This window comes from Perognathus longimembris, chromosome 6 (genome assembly GCF_023159225.1).
Source record: "Perognathus longimembris pacificus isolate PPM17 chromosome 6, ASM2315922v1, whole genome shotgun sequence".
In the NCBI taxonomy this organism is placed as follows: domain Eukaryota; kingdom Metazoa; phylum Chordata; class Mammalia; order Rodentia; family Heteromyidae; genus Perognathus; species Perognathus longimembris.
Window position 1 is genome coordinate 55,059,894 of NC_063166.1, and position 23,112 is coordinate 55,083,005.

At 35.6% G+C, this 23,112-nt stretch overlaps 1 protein-coding gene across 2 annotated transcripts in view; it reads right to left on the reverse strand.

Annotated features, from left to right (window-relative positions):
• The window catches only part of Macrod2 (mono-ADP ribosylhydrolase 2), a 1,728,876-nt gene that overhangs the window by 74,156 nt on the left and 1,631,608 nt on the right, over positions 1 to 23,112 (reverse strand). For both annotated transcript variants that reach the window (XM_048348774.1, XM_048348773.1), the window contains exon 14: positions 9,506 to 9,583. In XM_048348774.1, coding sequence (XP_048204731.1) covers positions 9,506 to 9,583 — 78 coding nt within the window. The remainder of the gene's footprint in view (positions 1 to 9,505; positions 9,584 to 23,112) is intronic.

Consider the following 23,112-nt stretch of genomic DNA (forward strand, 5'->3'; position numbering starts at 1 on the left):
TCTCTCAAACCCTGGACAGGATGAATCACTTTTATGTCTTTCTTTATTGAACTCCTGGCTCATTCATCCACTTACTGGTTTCCTTATCACACTTGACTGTCTTGGTGTCTGTTTTTCTTTTTCTTTTCCTTTTTTTCTGAATAATTACTTATTTATTTTCAAAGTGATGTACAAAGGGTTTACAGTTTCATACGTAAGGCAGTGGGTACATTTCTTGTACAATTTGTTACTATGATTATTTGCAGATAGACTTTCCATTTTGTTCATATTTTCCTTTCTGGCACCTACTAAAGAGGAGTCATCCACAGTGTCTTTGTAATGGGCCCTATAATAACATTCCTCATCAGAGTTATTAGAAGTAATTTACTTTCCCCCTCCTTTAATAACAAAGTAAATATCCTATTGCTAGCTACTAGACACTGCTTTTATGATATTGCTGCAAAGACTTCTGGTATGGGAGCCATAATAACTAGATGTTTTATGCTAATCACAGCAGCTCTGGGTCTTAGTCTAATCATTTATGGGGCTGCAAGGAGAATGACCATAGTACTCTCCTAGACTTCAATACTGGGTGAAGTCTCCAGCCTATTGGGTGAGTCACATTAAGCAGGAACCTTCCTCTCTCTCTCTCTCTCTCTCTCTCTCTCTCTCTCTCTCTCCCCCCCCCTCTCTCTTTCTCTTCTGCCCTTCCTCCCCCACCTCTGCACTCCTCCACCGCTGTGTCTTTCACAGGTGAAACCATTACACATACACAAGTATCACGTCAGGTCATTGCTGGAAATGGAATTGCTCACCGGTACCCTTGATTTGTCTGTACACTGAAGGGGAAGAGTGGCCTTACAAGGAGTAGTGACACCTAGTCTTCATTTCCTGTCTCCCAGTGTGTGCCACATTTGATAGTTTTTTGGAAGACTACACAATTCCACAGGGCCCTAGCACTGCTTGCTGCTAAGGTTGCACGGCTGGCTCAAATTGGTAACCTGAGGTGGTTGATGAACACCAGATTTGCAGTATCACAGACCAAACACCTCACTTTGACCATGAAAGGCCCTTTTAAAGCTCTTTTGGGGCTAATATTTTCCCCTGTTCTCATCAATTGTCTTGATTACAGATCTGTTTATCTACTCTATTGTGTATGTACTGGTAATTATTTTCTGAAGTAGAAATAAATATATTTTCTTCTTTCCCATTTTTTTCTAGAGTGAAATCAATAAAAACGAAGGGAAGAGATGAGGAAGCCTAGCTGTGAAGAATGATTTTGTTTGCCTCTTCTGAAGGGAATCCATGATTGGTAGCACTAAATGGGGGAACTGCCAGGCACTAATGGCTCACACCTGTAATCCTAGCTATTTAGAAGGCTGCAATCTAAGGATCAGGGTTCAAAGCCATCTGGGCATGAAAGTCCATAAGATTCTTCTCTCTAATTAGCCACAACAACTTGGGAAGTGGAGTTGTGGCCCAATGAGTAGAGAGCCAGCCAGTGCTAAGGGACAGTGTCAGGGACCTGAGTTCAAGCTCCAGTATTGGTTCTAAATAAATAAAGTAAAAATAAAGGTGGGAGATTGCGGCACCTTTGTGCACCACTCTTCTCTGACTCACACTCTGTGTAAGAAAATGACTGGCTCTCCAGCCAATCAGCTTCCTACCCCTGCACTCCCAAGACACTACACATTCCTTCTTGTTTCCTCAGCCCCATGGGATAAGCTTTGTGTTTGATTCCCTTCATTGAATCTACTTGAATTCCCCCCACAGTCCTCTGCCCTAATCCTCAGGCAGAGGAAACAAAAGAACACAAAGGCTTCTGGGGTTTATGTATGTCTCTTTCATATAGTGAGTTCAATCATCCATACTAATGGGAGGGGACCATTAGAAAAGCTAATCCAAAAATCCATTCACTTTTCTTTAGAATTTGATCACATGATTGTTTCTTGAAGCCCTAGTAATTAAGTCTGGCTCAAGCTCACACTTCAGCTTTAATTAATTTGCATAAAAATTGGTCTGGGGATATGAGTCCAAGACTAAGCATTTCTAGGGACTAAATCTAAACTCTGTAAATGGACTGTTTTTTGAACAAAAGCAACAACAATATAGCTTTACTATTTGTAGATTATGGATGCTCAGATATTTCTAAGAAGAAAGACTGTTTCTTTGATGCTTGTCTTAAAAAGAGAATGGGTATTTTGCTGTCATTATTTAAAAAAAAATGCTTTTACCATACCAAAAATATCCCTGATTAAAAGCAGACGTTAAACCTAGATTATCATGAATTTGATTATCATCTAAACATTCTTGGTTTTCTTAATAGGGGGAGTAACATACATTTATGATGTGAATTATTTCTAATTTTTTATAGTTATAAAACAAAGGCAAATTACTTATGACTACTGTGAAGAATACATACAAATATTGAGAACTTTGTATAATTTTATAAGGGATGGGCATTTTTAATACTGAGTTGCCCTCTATTCTCTTAGGTATGTGTATAAACGTAAGTGTACTCACATGCATATGTACATATCCACTGATTTTTGGTGTGTCTAAGTAGATTTGTACAACATACACATACATATACACAAGTATGTATATGTATTTTGAAATACAAATATATCCATACTTGAATCTTGCTTTTTTACTTCACATGTTACAAGCATGATCCACCATCATCATGATTTCTTCAAGAAACAAAGACTCCTAAAGAATCTTATTATTCTCAAAATAATAACCTTCTCTTCAGAATAAAAAAAGATACATTATTTTCCATGTTAGAGATAAACTTTTCAGTGTTTCTGATATTTGTCTCTATGAGTGCACATGCACACCATGAAACAATGTTGCAGTATTTTTATGGACAAATCTCTTTGTACCCTTTAATAGGTTTTGCTGAAAATACTGGAGAGAAAGTTATGCTCTCAAGTCTCCTTACAATGTGTGTGTTTGGAAAACTCTACCAGTCTCGTATATTTTCAATTATTCAGGGAGGGAGGACACTGTATTCCTGATTTATTTGTATTTCTTTAAATAATAAAGAGCTATGGAAAACTTTTAATTGATAATTACTATTTCTTCTTTTGTGAATTATAATTAAGTAATTGAGACTTCTGCCTGGATTTGTCTTGGGTTGCTCTTTGTTCTTATTTATATGAATTTTCTTTTTATTAATAAGAAAATAATCTGTCATTTAGGTCAGAATATTTTTGCCCAGAAGATTTTTTTAAATTTGATTATAGCCTTTAATGATCATGTCAAAATTTATGTGTTTAGTTTTAATCATTTCCTCTTTTATGACAGATACTGTCACATATGTGTATGTATTACTATAGATCTATATCTCTGTGCTATAATATGCATATACATAATCATGTGTGCATGAAAACCAAAGTTTTATAAAATTAGATTTAGGCTACTTCCAAGGAAAGCACAGCCTTCCTCATTATCAGTATTTATCATCACAGTGGTATATTGCTACAACCAATGAACCTGCATTGACATTATTACCCATAATTCATAGCTTACATTAAAGCCTACTCTCAGAGTTACACATTCTGAGTTTGGCCCAATTAGTTTAATGCTTATTCATCATTACAGTAATAATCAGAATAGTTTCACTTCCCTAAATATCTTCTGTGCTTCTGCTCATCCATTGCATCTATCTTCCCAAATCTCCAAAACCTGTGAGTCTTTTTATTGTTTCATAGTCTTGTCCTTTCCAGAATGTCCCATGACTGGAATTATGGAATTACATACATTTTGGTGCTGGTCCTGGAGTTTGAACTCAGGGTCTGGGCACTGTCCCTCAGCTTTTTCTCAAGGCTTAGTGCTCATTTGAGCTATAATGCCACTTCTGGGTTTTTCTGAGTAGTTTATTGGAGTTAAGAGTCTCACAGGGACTTTCCTACCTGGGCTGGCTTCAAACCGCAATCTTCCAATCTCAGCCTCCTGAGTAGCTAGAATTACAGACCTGAGCCACCAGCATCTGGCTTGCAATTTTATACTTTATGAGCTTTTTCATCTTGGTTCTCTTCACTTAGTAATATTCATTTAAGTGCATTTCCAGTATGTATTTTCATAGCTTGCTGGCTCACTTTATTTTAGTTCTCAATAATAACCTTGGGTTCTTTTGCCCTAATATTTTATAGTTTCTTTCCTTTATTTATTTATTTTTGTTTTAAATTTAATCTCTGCTCATACTGGAGTCTCTATTGGTATAAGGAATGAGGTTAGGATTCAGCTTATTTTACCAAATGGCCAACTAGTTGTCTCAAATGACATTTATTGAGTCATCTGTCTTTGGAATGTCAGACAGAATATGTGCTGAGATCCCAGATCTACTCTAGTCTATTTCTAAACTCTTCAGTCTATTTCATCGATCAGCCTTCTATTCTTCCAGCAGAGCTACACTGTTAATCACACTTTTTAAACATTCTAAGGTCATTTTTCAGTGATTTGTTCCGTCATTGTTGATAATACTCTATGAATTCCCCATTGCATTTCCAACAGGTTTGTATTTGTGCGGTGTCTTGCTACACCATGGTCAGACACATGAAGATCCATCACTTTTATATTTAATGAGGAATTTAAATTTTCATCAGTATTAAATGACCAAATCTTTTTTATTTGAGACTTCTGGCTAGAATTTTTTTTCATTTCTTATTGTGAAAGTGATATACAGAGGGGTTACAGATTCATACATAAATAGTGAGTACATTTCTTATCCAAAAATTCTTATGAATAGATTTTAATTTGGTTTGTCATGTTCTCTTTTGTTGTTCATTTCCAAACATTCCTTTATTCTAACTTCATCCTTTTAAGTTTTACAAATATATTGAATTTAACTCAATCTGAGTAGTTCTAAAATTTGATACAGTTACCTAATTATCTGTATGGACACACCTATCTTCTTGCATTTCTGCCACCACATTTTTACACTAATCTGTGGTTCTACTGCTAAATTATATTTTATTAATTACATCAATAAACACATTTTTGTGTTTAGTATAGACTTTTGAACTTAGAAGGTAAGATAGTTTATTTTAATTCTGTTATGATTTAGTTCTATTTGTGCATAAACGTTCTCCTTTTTCTCTTTCTCTGCTTCTTTCTTTACTTCTTGTTTCTTTGAGACCAGGTTTGGCTATGGAGCCCCAGTTGACCTTGAACTTGGTATCCTCCTGCTTCAGCCTCCCAAGTGCAGTGTTGATAGGTATGTACTTCCACATGCAGCTACCATTTTATAAAGCTAATTTATATTGTTTGAACTACTAGCATATGGCATATGGTCTTTATTTTTATCTCTTGAGTTGCTGTTATGGAAGTCAGCCTTATGGCCAACTCCTCCTCTTCTTTTTATCTTGCCATGATCTTTCTTCTGTAGCCATACCATTAATTATTTTTACCATTTTTTTCTGAGCCCCAGTTCTCATGGGGTGACACAAAATAGACCAGGTAATATCTATACACTTAGTGGGTTGTGTCATAAGGATAGAATCATAAACATACATGATCTAAATCTTTTATAACCTCAGGGAAGTATACTTGCTCTTTGATTTGGAGGAAGATCAAACCTTCTATCTTCTGAGGAAATAAGCAAGCCTGTTATTCACTTCACATGAAGACACTCTCTGTCTTCCAAGGGTCTTTGCTATATAACTATGTGAAAAGATTGATCAGAACACGGACAGTCAAAGCCTTTCTTCACAAGATGCTCAGGATCCTCCAAAGAGGCATGGAGAATGGTCTCCCAATATTTCTTTACAAGCCTGGTAAGTTTGTTAAATTTTACTTTATGTTGTGTGAGATACATTTAAATTCCTATAAATTTTCTTTTACTTCTTTCTAGTATGCAATGAAGTTACTCAGAGAAAGTTTGATTCTTTAGAATCTTTTCATCAGTTGTACAAAGGAGACAAGAATAGCATGATTCTACAGCTTGTTTTCCCTCACAGCTGAAGCAAAACTCTTCTGAGTTCTCTATGAAGTTTCAGATTTTCCAGTCTGGCTGGTGGCAACAAGTACATTTGCCAGCCCTGTATAAGCTGCATGTATCATTTGCTCAAGTCTCTCTTGTTTCTTTTGCTGCTGGTCCTTGGGCTTCAACTCTGGGTCTGGACACTGTCCCTGAGCGTTTTCACTCAAGGCTAGTACTCTACCCTTTGAGCCACAGCTCCACTTCTAGTTTTCTGGTGGTTAATTGGAGATAATAGTCTGACCAACTTTCCTAACCAGACTGGCTTTAAATTGTGATTGTGAGATCTCAGCCTTCTGAGTACCTAGGATTACAGGCGTGAGCCACTGGATCCTGCCCTTGCTCAAGCCTCTTGATGTTAATCATCTGCCTTTGGGGAGTTTCCTCTCAAGCATGTTCCAGCCAGTACTCTGCCCAAAGTCTAGGGTATTTCCTTCATGGAGCACTTTCTTGTTCAGGACTCTGCCATGCAAACTCTAGCTCCTCAGTTCGTTTCCCAGTCTGGGTTCTTCCTTGTTGTACCACAGCCTGAAAACTCTCCAGGCAGTCAGTCATCTGGAGGCAGTCATAGACTCATCTTGTTTCCTAACTGGTAGGATCACTGAGTCTTAGGAAATGGTGTGTGTGTGTGTGTGTGTGTGTGTGTGTGTGTGTGTGTGCGCATGCACGCGTGCGCGCGTGTGTGTGTGTGTGTGTGTATGTGTGTGTGTGTGTGTCTGTGTGTATGTCCATATTGGGGCTTGAACTTAGGGCAAGGCTACTGTCCCTTGGCATTTTCGCTCAAGCTGGCATTCTGTCAGTTGCACTATATCACCACTTCCTGCTTTCTGCTGGTTAATTGGAACTAAGAGTCTTACAGACTTTCCTGCCAGGATTGACTTTGAGCTTCCTAAGTAGTTACCATTATAGGCATGAGTCACTGGTGCCTGGCCTAGGAATCTGAATCTTAGTTGATAGTTTTACCTGAGGGTGATGCTGTGAAAGCATTAGAACACACACACACACACACACACACACACACACACACACTTAATTTACCTTATTAACTAAATAGAGTTCTTGTGGAATAATTTAATGCTATACCTAAACTCCTGTGAAAGGTATTGTTATTATGATCATTATTGATTAATTCTTTCATGTCTCCTTAACCACTTGGATTTAGTATTTCTCTACCTGTGGAATACCTGAAATTTCTAGTGATGAGTCGCATCCTTTCTACTGAATTATCCATGGTTAACTTGTATTCTTGAAACATGGTATTTGGCTGCTGATTGATTCTTCTTGGTTGACAGCTCTTTTGCTATATTGTCTTTTTATTTCCATTATACCTATTAGAAAGTCAGCTATCAGCACAAAGGGTTGTTTGAAGATTGCTTTTTAGATGTTCAGTTTATTTTTTACTTTTAGTGATTTTGCTTTAATGGGTCTAGGTTGGATTTATTTTTATTTATTCTGCTTAGAGTTCAAAGAGCTCTGGGAACATTTGGCTTCATGTCCTTTATCAATGTAGAAAATTTCTCACTCTATTTTCTTTAAATGTTGCTCCTGAGCAAGTCTCTTTTATTTTGGGATTGATTTTGTGTTTGCATTATATCCTCAGTATCTTTCCAGCTTCTTTAGTGTTTTTACTCTACTGTTTTTATGTTGGGCCTATTCCTTTTGTGCCTACAATTTCGTTAAACCATAGACATATTCATTGAATTATTAATTTGAATTATACCATCGATTGCTCCTAGATTTCCAAATTCATGTCTCAGTTAAAATTTTCTATCTTACTTTTAAGTTTGATTGTTTCATGCTTTTGTATGTAACTAGTATCTTCATCTCATACAGACTTCCCTCTCGCATCTTTTGTATTTCATGTTGCCTTGTTTCTTCATTCTTTTGTTTGGAAATTTTTCTTTGTGTGCTAGGCATATTTCACAGATTATTTATAAATATTGTTTACAATTTACAAGACTATTTTTTTCTCTAGTAAATATTTTACTTCTTTTCAGGTTTCTTGGAGGAACTAGTAGTCTGGGCTAGTCTTAGTTTAATTTGAAGATTGAGATGAGTTGAAGGTCAGCAGCAGGCTTTAGAAGGTAGAGAGATATTGCTTTGTCAGTCTTTCTGCTAAGGAGGGTTCTGCCCTAAATGCATATCAGCTATTATTGTCTCTTGTCCTTTTACCAATGAGATTTCAGGTACTTTTTGCAGCATCATAAAATGTCCTACAACAAAAGTAGTTCTAAATTCTAGGCTCTCATAGCTGAAAGTTTTCTCTTCCTAGAACATTGCCTGACAATTTTTCATTGCCTTGTTTGCTCTCTGATGCCTTTAGTCTCTTGCCCTCATGTATGTCTGTATTTACATAGAAAATATTTGTGAATAATCTATTATATATCTTATATAATGTTTATATTACACATGTATTACATTTAATGGATATAATATATATTCCCTTCTCTAGTTTGTCTACTTGATTTTAATGAGATAAATGGTCTAAATTATTTTGACTTCTGTTACTGAGTGTGGCAATCCCTTATCTTGTTTTTATTTTTAAACAATATGCTATGTATTTCAAAGCTGAAAGACATTTAAGATATTTGATACTAATCTTCAAGTAATGATTTTAGTATGTTCATACATTCAATTAGTCCTTTACTCTATGGTCTTTTACAATTATGCCTTTCCCTACTTTGCATTTTTACTTCTTTGCTATATTTATGAGTTACTGCTGAGTACAGACTTTTGATTAGTTTCCTCAGAAAGAATACCTGGGAATCACATTTACTTAATCTTTGTAATCCTGAGAAAATATTACACTTGACTTTATATGCATGAGTATTAACTTCACTAAATATAGAAACTGTCTTTTAGAGTGCTGAAGATGTTATTCCATTTTCTCTGAGCATTTAGGTTTATGGAGGATGGTTAAAGCTCAGCTGATTCTGGTGATACTGCTTATAAACTGATTCTGGCTTTCTTGTATACTTTAAAAGCCTTCGTTATCTGTGATCTTGAGAAATTCCACGAGGCTATGTAGGTGTCTGTTCTTATTTGAGTTCTCATTATTTTTTTACCTATAAATATAATGTGTACTCCCATGTTTGAAAGAGAGAAAGTGGTTTGCATTAGCAAAACTTTTTTATTCCTGAAGATTGTTTCATTTCTATTTGCTGTATTCTCTCTCTCTCTCTCTTTTTTTCCTTTGTGTATTGCAAGGGTACATAGATCTAATCTCCTGGGTTAATTCTCCATATGGCTCACATTTATTTTCATCCTTATCATATATTTATGTCAATAGTTGCCTATCCTAATGCTTTTAGAATCCAGACAGGTAAGTATAATAAAAACAAATGAAGCCAGGCTGAATAAAAAATAATGAGTAATGAGGATTGTGGCAAGCACCCCCTACCCCAAAATGGCAGCTACCAATCAGTTGACATTCAGAACTTACACAATGTTATCAGAATTCCATTCCCCCCCCCTTCAGATCTGTTTCCTGAGATATATTATTTCCAGCACAAAAAAAATCTCAAAAAAATTCTCATAACTTACCATCAGGATGGTTTTGGTCACACACAGAATGATCTGTTACTTCATCATCTTTTATAATGTTGTCATCCTTTGCAGAATCTAAAAATAGACAAGCAAAACTTTTGCTTTTGTTTTTGCCAGTTGTGGGGCTTGAATTCTGGGCCTGGGCACTGTCCTTGAACTCTTCTGCTCAAGGCTAGCACTGTACCACTTGAGCCACAGCACCACTTCTGTTTTCTGGTGGTTAATTGGAGATAAGAGTCTCACAGACTTTCCTGTCCAGGCTGGCTTTGAACCAAGATACTCAGATCTCAGCCTCCTCAGTAGGTAAGATTATAGATGTGAGTCACCAGTGCCCAGCTACAAGCAAAACTTTTAAAGAGCATTGGGGGGAGGGGGAGCAGGTTCTAGCATTAACATGGTAGGTTTCTACATGGGAAGAGATAATTTGTTTAAAAATATAAGCTTGAGAACAGTCAAAATGTCTTCATGAATAAATAATCTTTTCTTAAACTATTACTCAAGATATCTGCACAAAACTTTCAAAGGTGGAGGATTTAGTTGTAGTGTCCTTTTTATTTTCAGGAGAGAAAAAATTGCAAAGCAAGCTTTATGCATCAGTGAAAGCCTTAGAATTGTGGGCAAGGATATAAAAGAAAGGCAAAATAGAGAAGATTATAGGAATATCAAATTTTTCTGCTCTTAATATTTCCAGTACTAGTCATCGACAGATGGGAGCCTAAGTCCTTGATAAAGTCAAATTCAGCCCCTCAGAAACACAGTTGCAATTAAGATCCTTTTCCCCAAGACTTATGCTAGTTGCATAAGACCAATAAGGGAATGCTGACCTGCAATGTCATTCCCTCCCTCATGTAGCACTTCTAGCTGTGGAATCAACAGAGGCTCATCTTTTTTTATTGTTGTTGTTTGTTTTTGTAGCTACATTCCATAGTGCATAGCACATGCTACACAGGAAATGATGTGGCTAAGAGGATTTAATGATGATGGACAGACTATTGCAAAGCTAGATGTTTAAAGTTTCCCTGAAAGTTCTTAAATATAGAATTAAAATGTGCCAACCTGCAAATGGAATAGCAAGAGTACATGTATTATATGTATTGATATAAAACAAATAAAAGTGGGTGACACCGTTCAAAAAGAAATTACTATTACCTGATTTATATAACTGTAACCCCTTTGTACATCACCTTTACAATTTCAAAACAACAAAACAGTGCCAGACACTACCCTGGACTCCAAGGAGCCAGTTGGAAACAATGACCAAATCTCTGCCCTCTTGAAGTTTATGATCCTTCCTTCCTTCCTTCCTTGAATCTTTCTTTCTTTCTTTCTTTCTTTCTTTCTTTCTTTCTTTCTTTCTTTCTTTCTTTCTTTCTTTCTTTCTTTCTTTCTTTTCTTTCTTTCTCTTTCTCTCTTTTTTTTGTTTTGTCTGTCTTGGGGCTTGAACTCAGGGCCTAGGCACTGACCTTGAGCATGTTTTTTTCCTCAAGGCTAGTGTTTTACCACTTTGATACACAGCATCACTTCTGGTTATCTGGTGGTTAATTAGAGATAAGAGTCTCATGGACTTTTGCGGCTGGCTTCCAACCAGGCTTCTCAGATGTCAGCCTCCTAAGTAGCTAGGATTATAGCAACAGGCACCTTATTTTGCTTTTGAATGTAGCTAAAAGGAAAATAATTTAAGGATATCTAGAAGTCACTCACTTTGTGGCTGTAGAAAAAATACGAGGACTGAAGATTTACTTAGACCTGAATTATCTACAAATGGATTGCATCTCTTCTAGACTTGCACTTGACCATTGAGTTTTAATTCCCTTATATAGCCTTGTAAGATGGATTCTAAAATAAATCATTCCGTGTTTCCCTTTCTCTCCCTATTCTCTCCCTTTCTATCATCACTCCTTCTCTCTTCCTCTTTTCTCAAACCATGGAGATAGAATCAAACACTATGGTTCACAATATTAAGAGAAAGCTTATTTCTTCAACCTGCCAGAGGCAACATTTTTGATGGACAAGTGAGAAACCTGGGTAGTTAACATATGATTCAAATTTAATAACCAGTGAAGCAAATATACACCCAAAGTGTATGATTTTAATTAACTGCAAATAATTCCCCCAAGGCAAATGTTTAATTATCTGAACTGTTTCTTATTTTTTCTTAAGATTAACAATAAGTTTAAAAATCAAAATTTGGGAGCAAAACTGTGCATAGACACATTTTCCAAAGTACTATCTCACTCATGTCAAATTGATTTAAACTAGCTCCCATTAAAATAGGCCTTTTTAATTTAGGAGCTTGCATATAGATAAAAAAAAAACCTTCATCTTTTCTGTTCCTGCATTGACACTGAAAATAAATAATGAACAACAAGAACTAACTTTGGCTGGGTAAATGTTAAATTTGGAAATATTTTAGTTTTACTTGTCTTTAGAAAATCTTATCATTTGACATGTAGGCTTATACAACATTTACTCCTTCCAACATTTACATTTAGGATAATCTAAGACTTCATTTGTACTAGAAATTTACTCATTTAGACTAAACAACAGTCTATTAGTCTTCCTAACCTACATAAACATTTTGTTACTCTACTAAATATTACTTAAGAAATGTCCCCTTTTACAAACCAAAGCAACAGCAATACTTACAAAACTATATGGTGTAAACCAACTGTACAACTCATGGGGGAGAGGTAAATGGAAAAGGGGAGGGAGGATGATGGAGAAAGAAGCAAGTTGGATAAGAAATGTACACACTTCCTTATGTATGAAACTGTAACCCCTTTGTACATCACTTTGACAATAGAAAAACAAACAAACAAAAAAAAGAAATGTTCTCTTTTGCTTTGTGTTTCTTTTGAGACAAGGTCTTGACATCGAGCCTTAGGTGGTTTGAAATTTTTGATTCTTCTTCCTCAGCCTATCCAGTTCTGGGATTATAGGTGTGTGTGGCCATATTCAGGCTCAGACATGTCTCAAAAGATGGTTTACATTGAATCTACAAAGTAGTGGTAAATTGATTCAAATAAGTTGAGCAAAAATCATTCAGAAAATTAAATCACTGGGTCACCCTTTTTTTGATCACCCGTTTGTATCTTTATTAAATTAGACCTACTTAATTTCAGTTTTCTTAGAGAGTTGTTTTCACATTACTAAGGCCTCTTCTGAGATTATTTATGAGCTCTATGTATTTTTTTGTAATGGGTCTAATGTATTTTATTTAATACATGCATCATCAATTTGCAGAATTATTTAACACAACTAAATATACTATTGTTTTAGATCAGATATCCTGATATAAGAAATAAAGTATGAAAGTCTATATAACTTAGAAATAAATATATGTACAGCAATGTGCATGTTTTTGTGTGATGACTAAGATAAATATACACCAAACCTCTTTAATCTTGTATGTGTGCCTTTTCTCCACAGGGGATTCAATCTTCACATTTGTTTATAAAGTAGGATGAAAGTTATAAGTTCTTGACAGCATCCACAAACCAGGTATGTATGGAAGATTCTTCCCCCTGAAGTTACTCTAGTAAAATGGCTACCTGAATTCTCAGCCTCATCAACTTTCAGAAGACTGGATCTCATTCTTTATGTTTAAGTCATGTAATGCCAAATAACAGTGCAGTTTTCTGCTCTGAGGACAGTGAAAGCTGTACTCTCTGTCTATAATTGTATGCACATAATATCATTCCTAATGACAAAAGGAAATATATGTCCAGTCGTTAAGATCCATATGCTTATAATCCTTTCCACAATGGATAAGCTAAAATCCTAATGTCTAAAGTGATAGCATCTGGGGATGGGACCTTCAGAACGTGATTAAGTCAAGAACATGGCATCATTGTAATTGACATTGGTATCTTTACAAAAGAAGCTATTTTGAGTCTTCTCTCTTTTTCTACCATGTGAGAATATAGCCTCAGAAATGCTGTGTATGAACTCAAAAGTGAACTCCTACCCACACTGAACCTGCCAGTCCTTATTCTTGGCCTTTGCACTGTCCAAAATTGTGGGAAATAAACTTATTTTGTTTACAAGCTATTCTGTTGATGGAGTTTTGTTATGGTAACCTAAGCAGGTTAAGACAGTAGTAGGGTCTTAGGGACATTAAATTGCTGAGGAGTTCTATACAAGTTCTGTAAACTACCATGAGAAACAAAGTTGGATATACTAAATTCTTGTAACACCATGGATTTTCTTTTTTTGTTGTTCTAAACATCATTTGTCAATATTAAAAATGTAAAACACTTATTACCCAATTCTAAAATTCAATGCATTTTTTAAATAGCAGAAGCCAGAACTAAATTTATATGTAGATTCTGACTTTCAAAATCTTTAAGGTCAATGTCTTACTTAAAGATTATTTTCAAATGCAAATTTTAAATCAAATTTTGAAGTCTAGGGTCTATATATAGATGTTCTTTTAAGATGAACAAGAATGGAAAAAGAAACATTTTGGTAATGTAACAATTCTCATTTATAAAAGCTGTAAGAGACATAAAGAACATTTAAAATGAAGTAAAAACTCCATAAAACAGAATTTTCAAATAGTATACCTCTTTTGATTTGTATATGTATGGAATTGTGTGTGATGTAAATGATGGAACATGGATTTTTTATGAGCATATCTAAAACTATGAATCAAAAAGTACTATCATTTTCCAAGATGTCCCGGAAACAAATATTCTTACCTTGGGAGTTCCCTTCTTTTGAAGATATACAAAAATGGCATTTATATATTCACATATTCATTTTCCTGAAAAGAGATAGTTTCTATTGCTGTTTCATAGCAGTCTTTGACTTCAGCAAGAATAAAAATAAGTATAAAAATTTATGTTCTAGTGCCTGAGGTGTGACATGGCCATTTTACAAAAGATTTTTAGGACTGTTTCTGAGAAATTAGCTACCAAGTTTGATATCCATTCAAGACTTCATCAACAATGGCAAATTTTGAATTGTTAAAGAGATGTGATTTGAGAAATAGTTATTAAATATCGGGCTGAGGTTAATAAATGACTCCTTTTGGCAAAATACAGTGCTCAATTCAGAGATAAATACAAGGTATAAAACCACAGATAAAGCCTCTCATGGTAACTCATGCTAATAATTCTAGCTACTTAGGAGACTAAGATTTGAGGGTTGAAATTTGAAGTCAGCCTGGGCAGAAAAAATTGTGGGACTCTTTTTCCCCCTCTAATTTACCAGCTAAGACTCTACAGGGGAAGTATTGGTCAAATGATAGAGTGCTAGCCTTGAGTGAAAAAGTTGGGTAAGAGTAAATATAAGACCCTGAGTTCAAGGCTCACTATTAGCACAAAAACAAATAATGAAACAGCAATACTTAGAAGACAATAGGCTGTAAACCAACTAAACTACTGGGTGGGGGAGGAAGGAATTGGGGAGGAGGGAAGGTGGGAGAAAAATGAGGGAGGAGGTAACAAGTTTGACAAGAAATGTACTCACTGCCTTACATATATAACTGTGACCCCTCTGTATATCCTGACAATTAGAAAAAGAAAGAAACAAAAACAAAGTACAATCACAGATGATTAACTGTCTTTGAAGACAGTTCCAATCCAGAAAGTCTATAAAATATTTCTAGCAAGATTGTTAGCCCTTGATTCCTGAGGATGATGGCATATAATCATTTTGATGAAGAAGTTATAATGTGTTTGTACAATATACATGTTGCGTACAAAAACCAGAGTATAAACTCCTATACATAAGAAAGAGTATTGTTTAAAAGTTTCACAGAAGCAGTTGTTTGGCTTTCCTTTGAATCCCACAAACTGATTTGATTATATTAAGCAAACACCTGTCCTGACCTCCTTCCTGGGATCTGTGGCTTATTCTGTAATATAGTTAGGACAAAGTAATTCTTTCTCTATTTGAATAGAATGGCTATGGTTGTCCACAATATACTATGGTCTAGGAAGATGTTCATGGTCTTGCTGAAACTTTTTTTTTTAACTAAACTTTATTTTGTTTATTTATTTATTTATTTATTTTGCCAGTCCTGGGGCCTGAACTCAGGGCCTGAGTACCGTCCCTGGCTTCTTTTTGCTCAAGGCTACCATGTGAGCCACAGTGCCACCTCTGGCTTTTTCTATGTATGTGGTGCAGAGGAATCGAACCCAGGGCTTCATGTATACAAGGCAAGCATTCCACCACTAGGCCATATTCCCAGCCCCTTATTGAAACTTTTCAATGGTCATTCCTTAATATATGGAACATAGATCCTAAGTATTCACATGAGAGTTGGTGATCTGAACAGTTCTTGGTCCCAGTGAAGCTGGATATACAAGGATGAACTATATTTACCTGAAAGGTAATTCACATACCTAAGCAGGACAAGGCTATGGGAGTCAGGAGACCCAACTATGGCTATGGTTGGTCATTTGTCTTCATTATGCTCTCATTAACCCCCATTAAGAGGTGGCCAATAATTCTCCAAGTTTTAAAATTCAGGGATTTACTGCTTTTGAGGTATAAGTGGAGAAATTGCCATTATAGAAAACTAACTTGGTTTCTAGTAGAAAAAACAGCCCAATTCCAAACAATGGACACGGGTAAAATAGCAGGAGCATTCTTTCATCCAGGCTGGTATTATTTTGCCACAGTTTGTCATAAAAAATACAAGTCAGAGACTCAATCATTCTTATGTGATAACTATGATGCAAGCTAGTTTGAAGATTATGATTCAGGATTTAGAACCACAAGCTTTATAATGATATAGAAGTCCATCGATGTTGCATAATCTGTTTCTACACCTAGGAATGTATCTTGTTGACCTAGAAAATGTTTTTAAGATTATAATGTTAATCTGCAAATTTCTTCAAATTACTTTTAGAGAACTCCTCTCTGTAACTGTTCCTACTTTTTCCTCATTATCCACCTACCTGAGTTGGACGGTTTCCCTAAGATTTTTATTGTCTACTTATGAAAGAAAGGTTAATAGAGGAGGAACTATTGCAGTCTGCCACCAGGGCCTCACTGGCCCTCTTTCACCCAGCAACTGGATTAAGAATCATCACAATGCAAAATGGAACAGCTGGATAGGAAGCAGGGATGGTCCATGATGGAAAAAGAAATGCTTAATTACCCTTTTCATCAAGTTAATTTTTCCCCTTTGGCAAAGCAAACGAAGGCAAATCTGCTCTTGTTTGGTTGTCTGTGACTTAGCTCTTTCATTATCCTTGACCTTGTCTTTCTAACTCCTTTTTGATCTTTTTTTCCTCTACCTTCTGAAGCACTGTACCACAGCCTTTTTTTTTTTGCTCACATTATTAAAAAAATGTAAAGCCAAACCACAGACATGTATGAACGATAGCTATGAATCTGAATATAAACGGTTGGAATTGTGTTAGGTAGTTCATTTATATTAATCGGTATATTATAAAACATGATTATGGTTAATAAGCACCAATGATATAAGATTGTATAGAAGATTGACTCCTTCCTGGAGCTACTCAGATATCAGAATAAGCAGATGCCCAATATAAAATGTGAAGTCTATAAAATGGCATCTCACTTGCCTATAATCTATGCATATCTTCCCATATACTTTAGAGACTTTGCTATAATTTACTTACAATATGTAATAATACTTCTCATATCCATAGCATAATATAGGTATCACCTACATATAATACCTGAAAAGTATAAGTGTTATAAATAGCTGTTACATATAATACACATATTCATATAATATATATGTTCAACAAAATGCAATTCCTCCCTAACTTTTTGGTCCTCAGTTGAAGCTATAAGTGTGGAGCTTCTGGATTAGGAGAACCAGTTATACCTGAAAAGCTCTAGGAAGGAGATTTTCAGTGTTTTCACAACAGCAAAAAAAAAAAATGTGATGCAATGCTTACATTATTTGGCTTGATTCAGTCATTCCACATATGCTATAGTTTATATCTCAAATGTTCCCCTAAAGGGCCAACTATTAAAGGCCAAGTCCTCAGTTAGATACTATTGGGAAGTGGTAGAACCCTCAACTGGGAAAACCTAGGTGCTAAGTCACCAGGAATATGTTCTCAGTGGAGATGGTGGGATCTTGGCCTCTTTCATTTTCTCTTGTCACACTGGCTACTGAGAACAGACTTTGTCTAGTATGTATGTATGCTATGCTGTACTACCTCATAGTAGAAAGTCCAAAACAATGATGTTACCTAACCAGGCATAAAACCTTCAAAACCAGGAGCCAAAGAAACTTTTGAAACTAGAAGCCAATGGAACCTCTCTTATTAAGTTGCTTATCTAAAGACATTTGGTACAGAAGCAAAAAATGAATATGACATATTTCAAAATATCACATGTACATCTTAAATATATACAATGTATTTTTCTAATAAGAAAAAAAGTTTATTGATCAAGCTGAAGAGTAGAAATGAAATGATTCATTCATACTCTGGGTTAATTTGATATGATAATAAAAGATTTGTGAGAGTGCAGCATGGAAGATACCTTTCCCTTAGGAAAGGTGATCAGGACTGTTGGAGCTGTGTCTGAATAGTCACAGCTTGGCTGTAGTGACTCATTTGTTGTATTTCATAGAGAAGTTGAGGCAGTAGAATCTGTCACCAGATTCACAAAAACTTTAGTTTTCTGCTCATGGTTGGTTTCAGCCAGCCACTTAAGAGAGAGTAGCTGATATATCTGATACTAATCACTTCTAAGAACCAAAAATTTCCTGGAGTCAGTCAGCAACTAAGTTATATTCTACTCTATCAGATCAAAACTCAACTTTCTAAGGAATTACACTATTTGAGTTACTTAGAAAGATAAAGGAAAAGTTCAAGAAAACAAACACCAGGAAGAGAGTGCTTGAAAAGGGTGAGATGGAGTCAAGGGGCAAAGGGTAGACAATGAAGAGAAGAGGGGGAGATTGCAGTCAACAATCCAATGTATATCCTACAAAATTAAGAAGTGAGGGAAGGGGTAGGTAGAGGGGGGATGGGTGAGAATGTGGAAAGGGGTGACATTGGTCAAGATACATTGGATTCATAAACTGCTTTGATAAATGGTGACTGCTTTGTACAGCTTCTTAAAGAAAACAGAAAATGAGAAAATAAGAGAAACAAACAAACAAAAAAAACAATGTTTCCTGCAAATGACATAAAGTGAAATACTCAGAGAGCCTAAAAATCCCTTTTGGGAATGACTACCTCTATACCTCCTGGATGGCTTCTTCTATGAGCACCTATTTCTTTCTCCCAACTAGAAGCATCCACAAACTCATCCACATCCAAAAAGAAAGGAGTTCTAATCATGGATTCCTATTTCCCTGTGTGCTTATTTTTCTTTCTTTCCTTCCTTCCTTCCTTCCTTCCTTCCTTCCTTCCTTCCTTCCTTCCTTCCTTCCTTCCTTCCTTCCTTCCTTCCTTCCTTCTTTCCTTTCTTTCTTTCTTTCTTTCTTTCTTTCTTTCTTTCTTTCTTTCTTTCTTTCTTTCTTTCTTTCTTTCCTTCTTTCCTTCTTTCCTTCTTTCCTTCTTTCCTTCTTTCTTTCTTTCTTTTCTTTCTTTCTTTCTTTCTTTCTTTCTTTCTTTCTTTCTTTCTTTCTTTCTTTCTTCTCTTTCTTTCTTTCTTTCTTTCTTTCTTTCTTTCTTTCTTTCTTTCTTTCTTTGCTTTTCTCCAATTCAGAGTTGTCCATTTTATGAAATCAACCACAGGCTATTTTACTATTACCTGAATTGTTGGATATTCAAACTATGTCCAGCTCTTGGCTATTCTACTTTGTTGTAACAGAGGTCTGAAGTGTGGCTTCACTTCTGTGCTTTGTCTTATTCTTTTCCAGCCATTTCTGAGATCTCAGGAGGATAGATCTCACCAGAACGGGAGGAACTAGAATAGAAACAGCTCTCATGAGCTAAGCCTATAGAACACATATCCCTTTGAATTATCCTCAAGGTCACAGAAGGTTCCAGTCACAGGCTGCTCTCTGAGACCCCAATTGGAACTGTTAATTTTGAATGGACTAGAAGCACCCATGAATACATGACCAATTCCTGATGCCAAAGGAGATAAGTATCCTAGGCTCTTTACCCTTTATGGAGACAACTCTAATGCATTTTATACAGCACTTAGAGGAATAGAGACGCAGATTTCCTCATCAGAAACTTGCTTTCTAATGTCCCTGTCCTATTTCTTCATGATTCACCTATGCATCTTGGGCCCTTTCCAAATAACCCATTTGCTCCTCGTTTTTGTCTTAGGGTTTGTTTTTGGGGAATCCAAACTCAGACAAAGTGGTCACCATTTTAATAGTAGCAAAAATATGAGTGATGGGCTGGGATGTAGTTCAGTGGCAAAGCACTTGCCTAGCAAGTGCAACGTCCTGGGTTTGATCCCCAGTACCAAAAAAGAAAAGACCAAAAAAGAAAGTTAAAAAATGTGAGTGATTTCTGTTTTTTGTTTTTTTTTAATTCTTTGTATCATGCTTATTTTAATTAGGGGCAGCTCCCTTGTTAGGGAAAGTAGGGAAAACAGGTTGCCATGTTTTGAACTACATTACCTAGACAGCTGCACCACAGATGTTGGTTGGCTTTAGAAAAAGCTCTACAAATTGGACTACAGCCATTCAAGTGGCCTGACATGAGAGATCTAACTACAAGGGAAAGTATAATCTTAGATTAGATGAAAGGAATTAATTGGCCTGATGAATGTTGAAGAAGCTGTTGGGTTAGTAAGGGGAGCTGCTTCCATGGCTCTTGGATTATAGAGGATCAGGTACTTGGGCTAAGGAAATAGTTTCTTGTTCCTTGAGTTCCTGATGAACAGACTTAAATTCACACATCAAACTTTTGCATAATTTAAGGATGTTTAACTCACTTTGTGGATCTTGCAAGTATATTATCTAATTTTAATATATATTAATACTTCTAAAGTATTTTTAAGTATTTTTTAAATATTACTTTAAGAAGTTTGACATTTATTCTGATATACTGTTTTTAATGTCATAGTTTAGTTACTTCAAAATGTACATCATTCATGAATTTTACACCAAACTAAAGTTAACTTACAGGGGAACATCTTGGTCACATAGAACAGAACAAGTTCAGTAATTTCCATTTTCAATTATTACCCTTGTGGTAGAAAACAGCCAGGGGATATCTGGTAATATAGGAAATGGGGATATTTGCATGATGAGGACAATGTTTTGCCTCATCAGCTGAGAAAAATGTTTTAAAACAAAGTACTATAAAATGTTATTTCATAAAGACTTTTAGAAGTAAGAGTTAACTTAAAACTGTGTTATTTCTTTTTTTAAAGAGGATTTTAAGTTTGTTATTATTTTGGTGTAGGTTTAATGATAAATTCTAGAAATTGTTATAGTAGGTCTTTTTAATATATAGACTGAATTAGTCTGCTTAAGCTGTCATAGCACAATATCTTAGACTTGGTGAGAAAAACAAAGGAGGAGGTAACAAGTTTGGTAAGAAATGTACTCACTGCCTTATGTATGTAACTGTAACCCCTCTGTACATAACTTTGACAATAAAAAAGAGTTAAAAATAGCAGTCATTTCTTTCTCACAGTTCTGGTGGTTGGAAGTTCAAGGTTAAAGGCTGGGAAGTTTGACTTTTGATGAAAGCTACCCTTTTGGTTTGTAGACAGCTTACTTGTGGTTGTGTCCTCACAGAGCCTTTCCTTGGAGTATGCTTGGGGATAAAAAGAGCTCCCTTCCTCTTATTTATAAAGTCACCAATCCCATCACGAGAACCTTGTTCTCTGACTTCATGTAGACCTCATTATTTCTCAAAGTTCTCATCTCCAAATACTATGACAGTAGAGAATAAATTTTCAATGTATGAATCTGAATTTGTATGATGGACACATTCGGTCCATAACACTGATGTATGCCTTTGTGCTAATGAGTTATTTGGACAGTGAGCATCTTTAACATGTAAATTTAGCTATATTTCCTGGCATACATGCTTATCATCAGAACACAATCACAAAATATATTTGGAGGTGGAATTTTCCCTAAGTATACTTCCCCTTTGCCATCCCAGTTCTCTGGTATCATGTTGCCACTGGTTCTTTAGCTACATCCAATAGCCAGTGCTTAAATAGTGTGCAAAAAGAGGTGACAAAGGAATCTTAAGTGATATTCAATACACTCAATTGTCATTGATGATGGCTAGTAGGAATCGACATGTCAATAGGACTGGGGTGAAATCCTGGAGCCCCATGAGTTTGTCTCATGTAACAGTAGCTTTCAAACATTATGTAAATGTTTCAGTATCTCAAAAGTTCTTGAAGCAGTACACAGAGGTATACTGTCAGAGTATCTGCCTTGTTTTTAGTGAATATCTGTTCCATTTTTAGTGGAAATTATGTTGATAAATTTCTCGAAATAATTTACTAATCAACAATCTTGGTGAGAAGTAGTTTACTATGAGAGCCTCCATTATAAGCCCTGAAGAATCCTCAAACCCACAGTTCTGATAATTTATTTTATGATTCATGTATGATAAGAATTAAGAATAATATATATTTTATATGGTAATAATACTACTGGCACCATTACCCACAGACTGTTGGTTTATGCCCCAAGAATTTTCATTCCATAGGTCTCAGGTGAGGTTTGAGAATTTCCAGGTGATGCCAATGTTGTGGCCCCTAGAACTATTTTTGAGAACCATTCCCTTGAAATACACTAAAGTTTTTAAAGTCCATATGCATGTAAGCTCTCTTTTATCTGAGGCAGGATTTTGGTTTGTATCTTCTTGTGGCAGGTCCACAGACTGTCCATGATATTTCAGGCGTGGTGAGGAAGGCCACCTTCATAGGGAATTTGTGAATTCCCTATCAACATGTGAAAGCTAGAGAGACGGTTTTGGAGCATACTTCCTTTACATTAGATATACTGGATCTTGCTATTAAAAATATACTAATCTGCCAAGCTCTTCATGTCTAACAAATATCCAGAAAATAATCTGCCCAGTCATATCATTTATGATTTCATAAAGACCTCCTCGCTCCAGCGCCTGCAGTCCTTCAGGGAAGACCTCTTTCAGAATAAACCATACTATTTCAAGCACCTGTATGAAGTAGATGAAGGACATATTATTTTAAAAGAGGTGAAGGTAAAGAGATAAGAAAGAATAATTGGGTGGGTGGAAAGCATATTATATTCACACATGGAAATACCACAATGAAACCCTTTTGTATAATTAATAAAGGAAATAAAACAGGAGAAATAAAATGGTAACTATTACGTTGTTAGGCATTGTTTTATTTCTGCTAAGTAAACAAACTAAGCGCGTGTTTGTATATATGGCTATTTTTCCTAGTACTGTATCATAGATCTTTGATTTTAAAATTTAATACCACATTTGTTCATATAATCAGACATTGTAACTATAGGCTGTATATTGTAGTTTAAAATAAATTGTGTTCCTGAATGTTGAAAAAAGAAATAAAATGTACAAACTTAAAGCAATAGGCTTTTCCTATGGCATTTTCTCCTTAAGTTAAATCTAAACACAGCCACCAATCAAATGTGACTAAGGAATACTTATGATGTGTCATAGCCAAATGACATGTTACGTAAGTATGAAATTTTCATTGCATTTCACAGACCT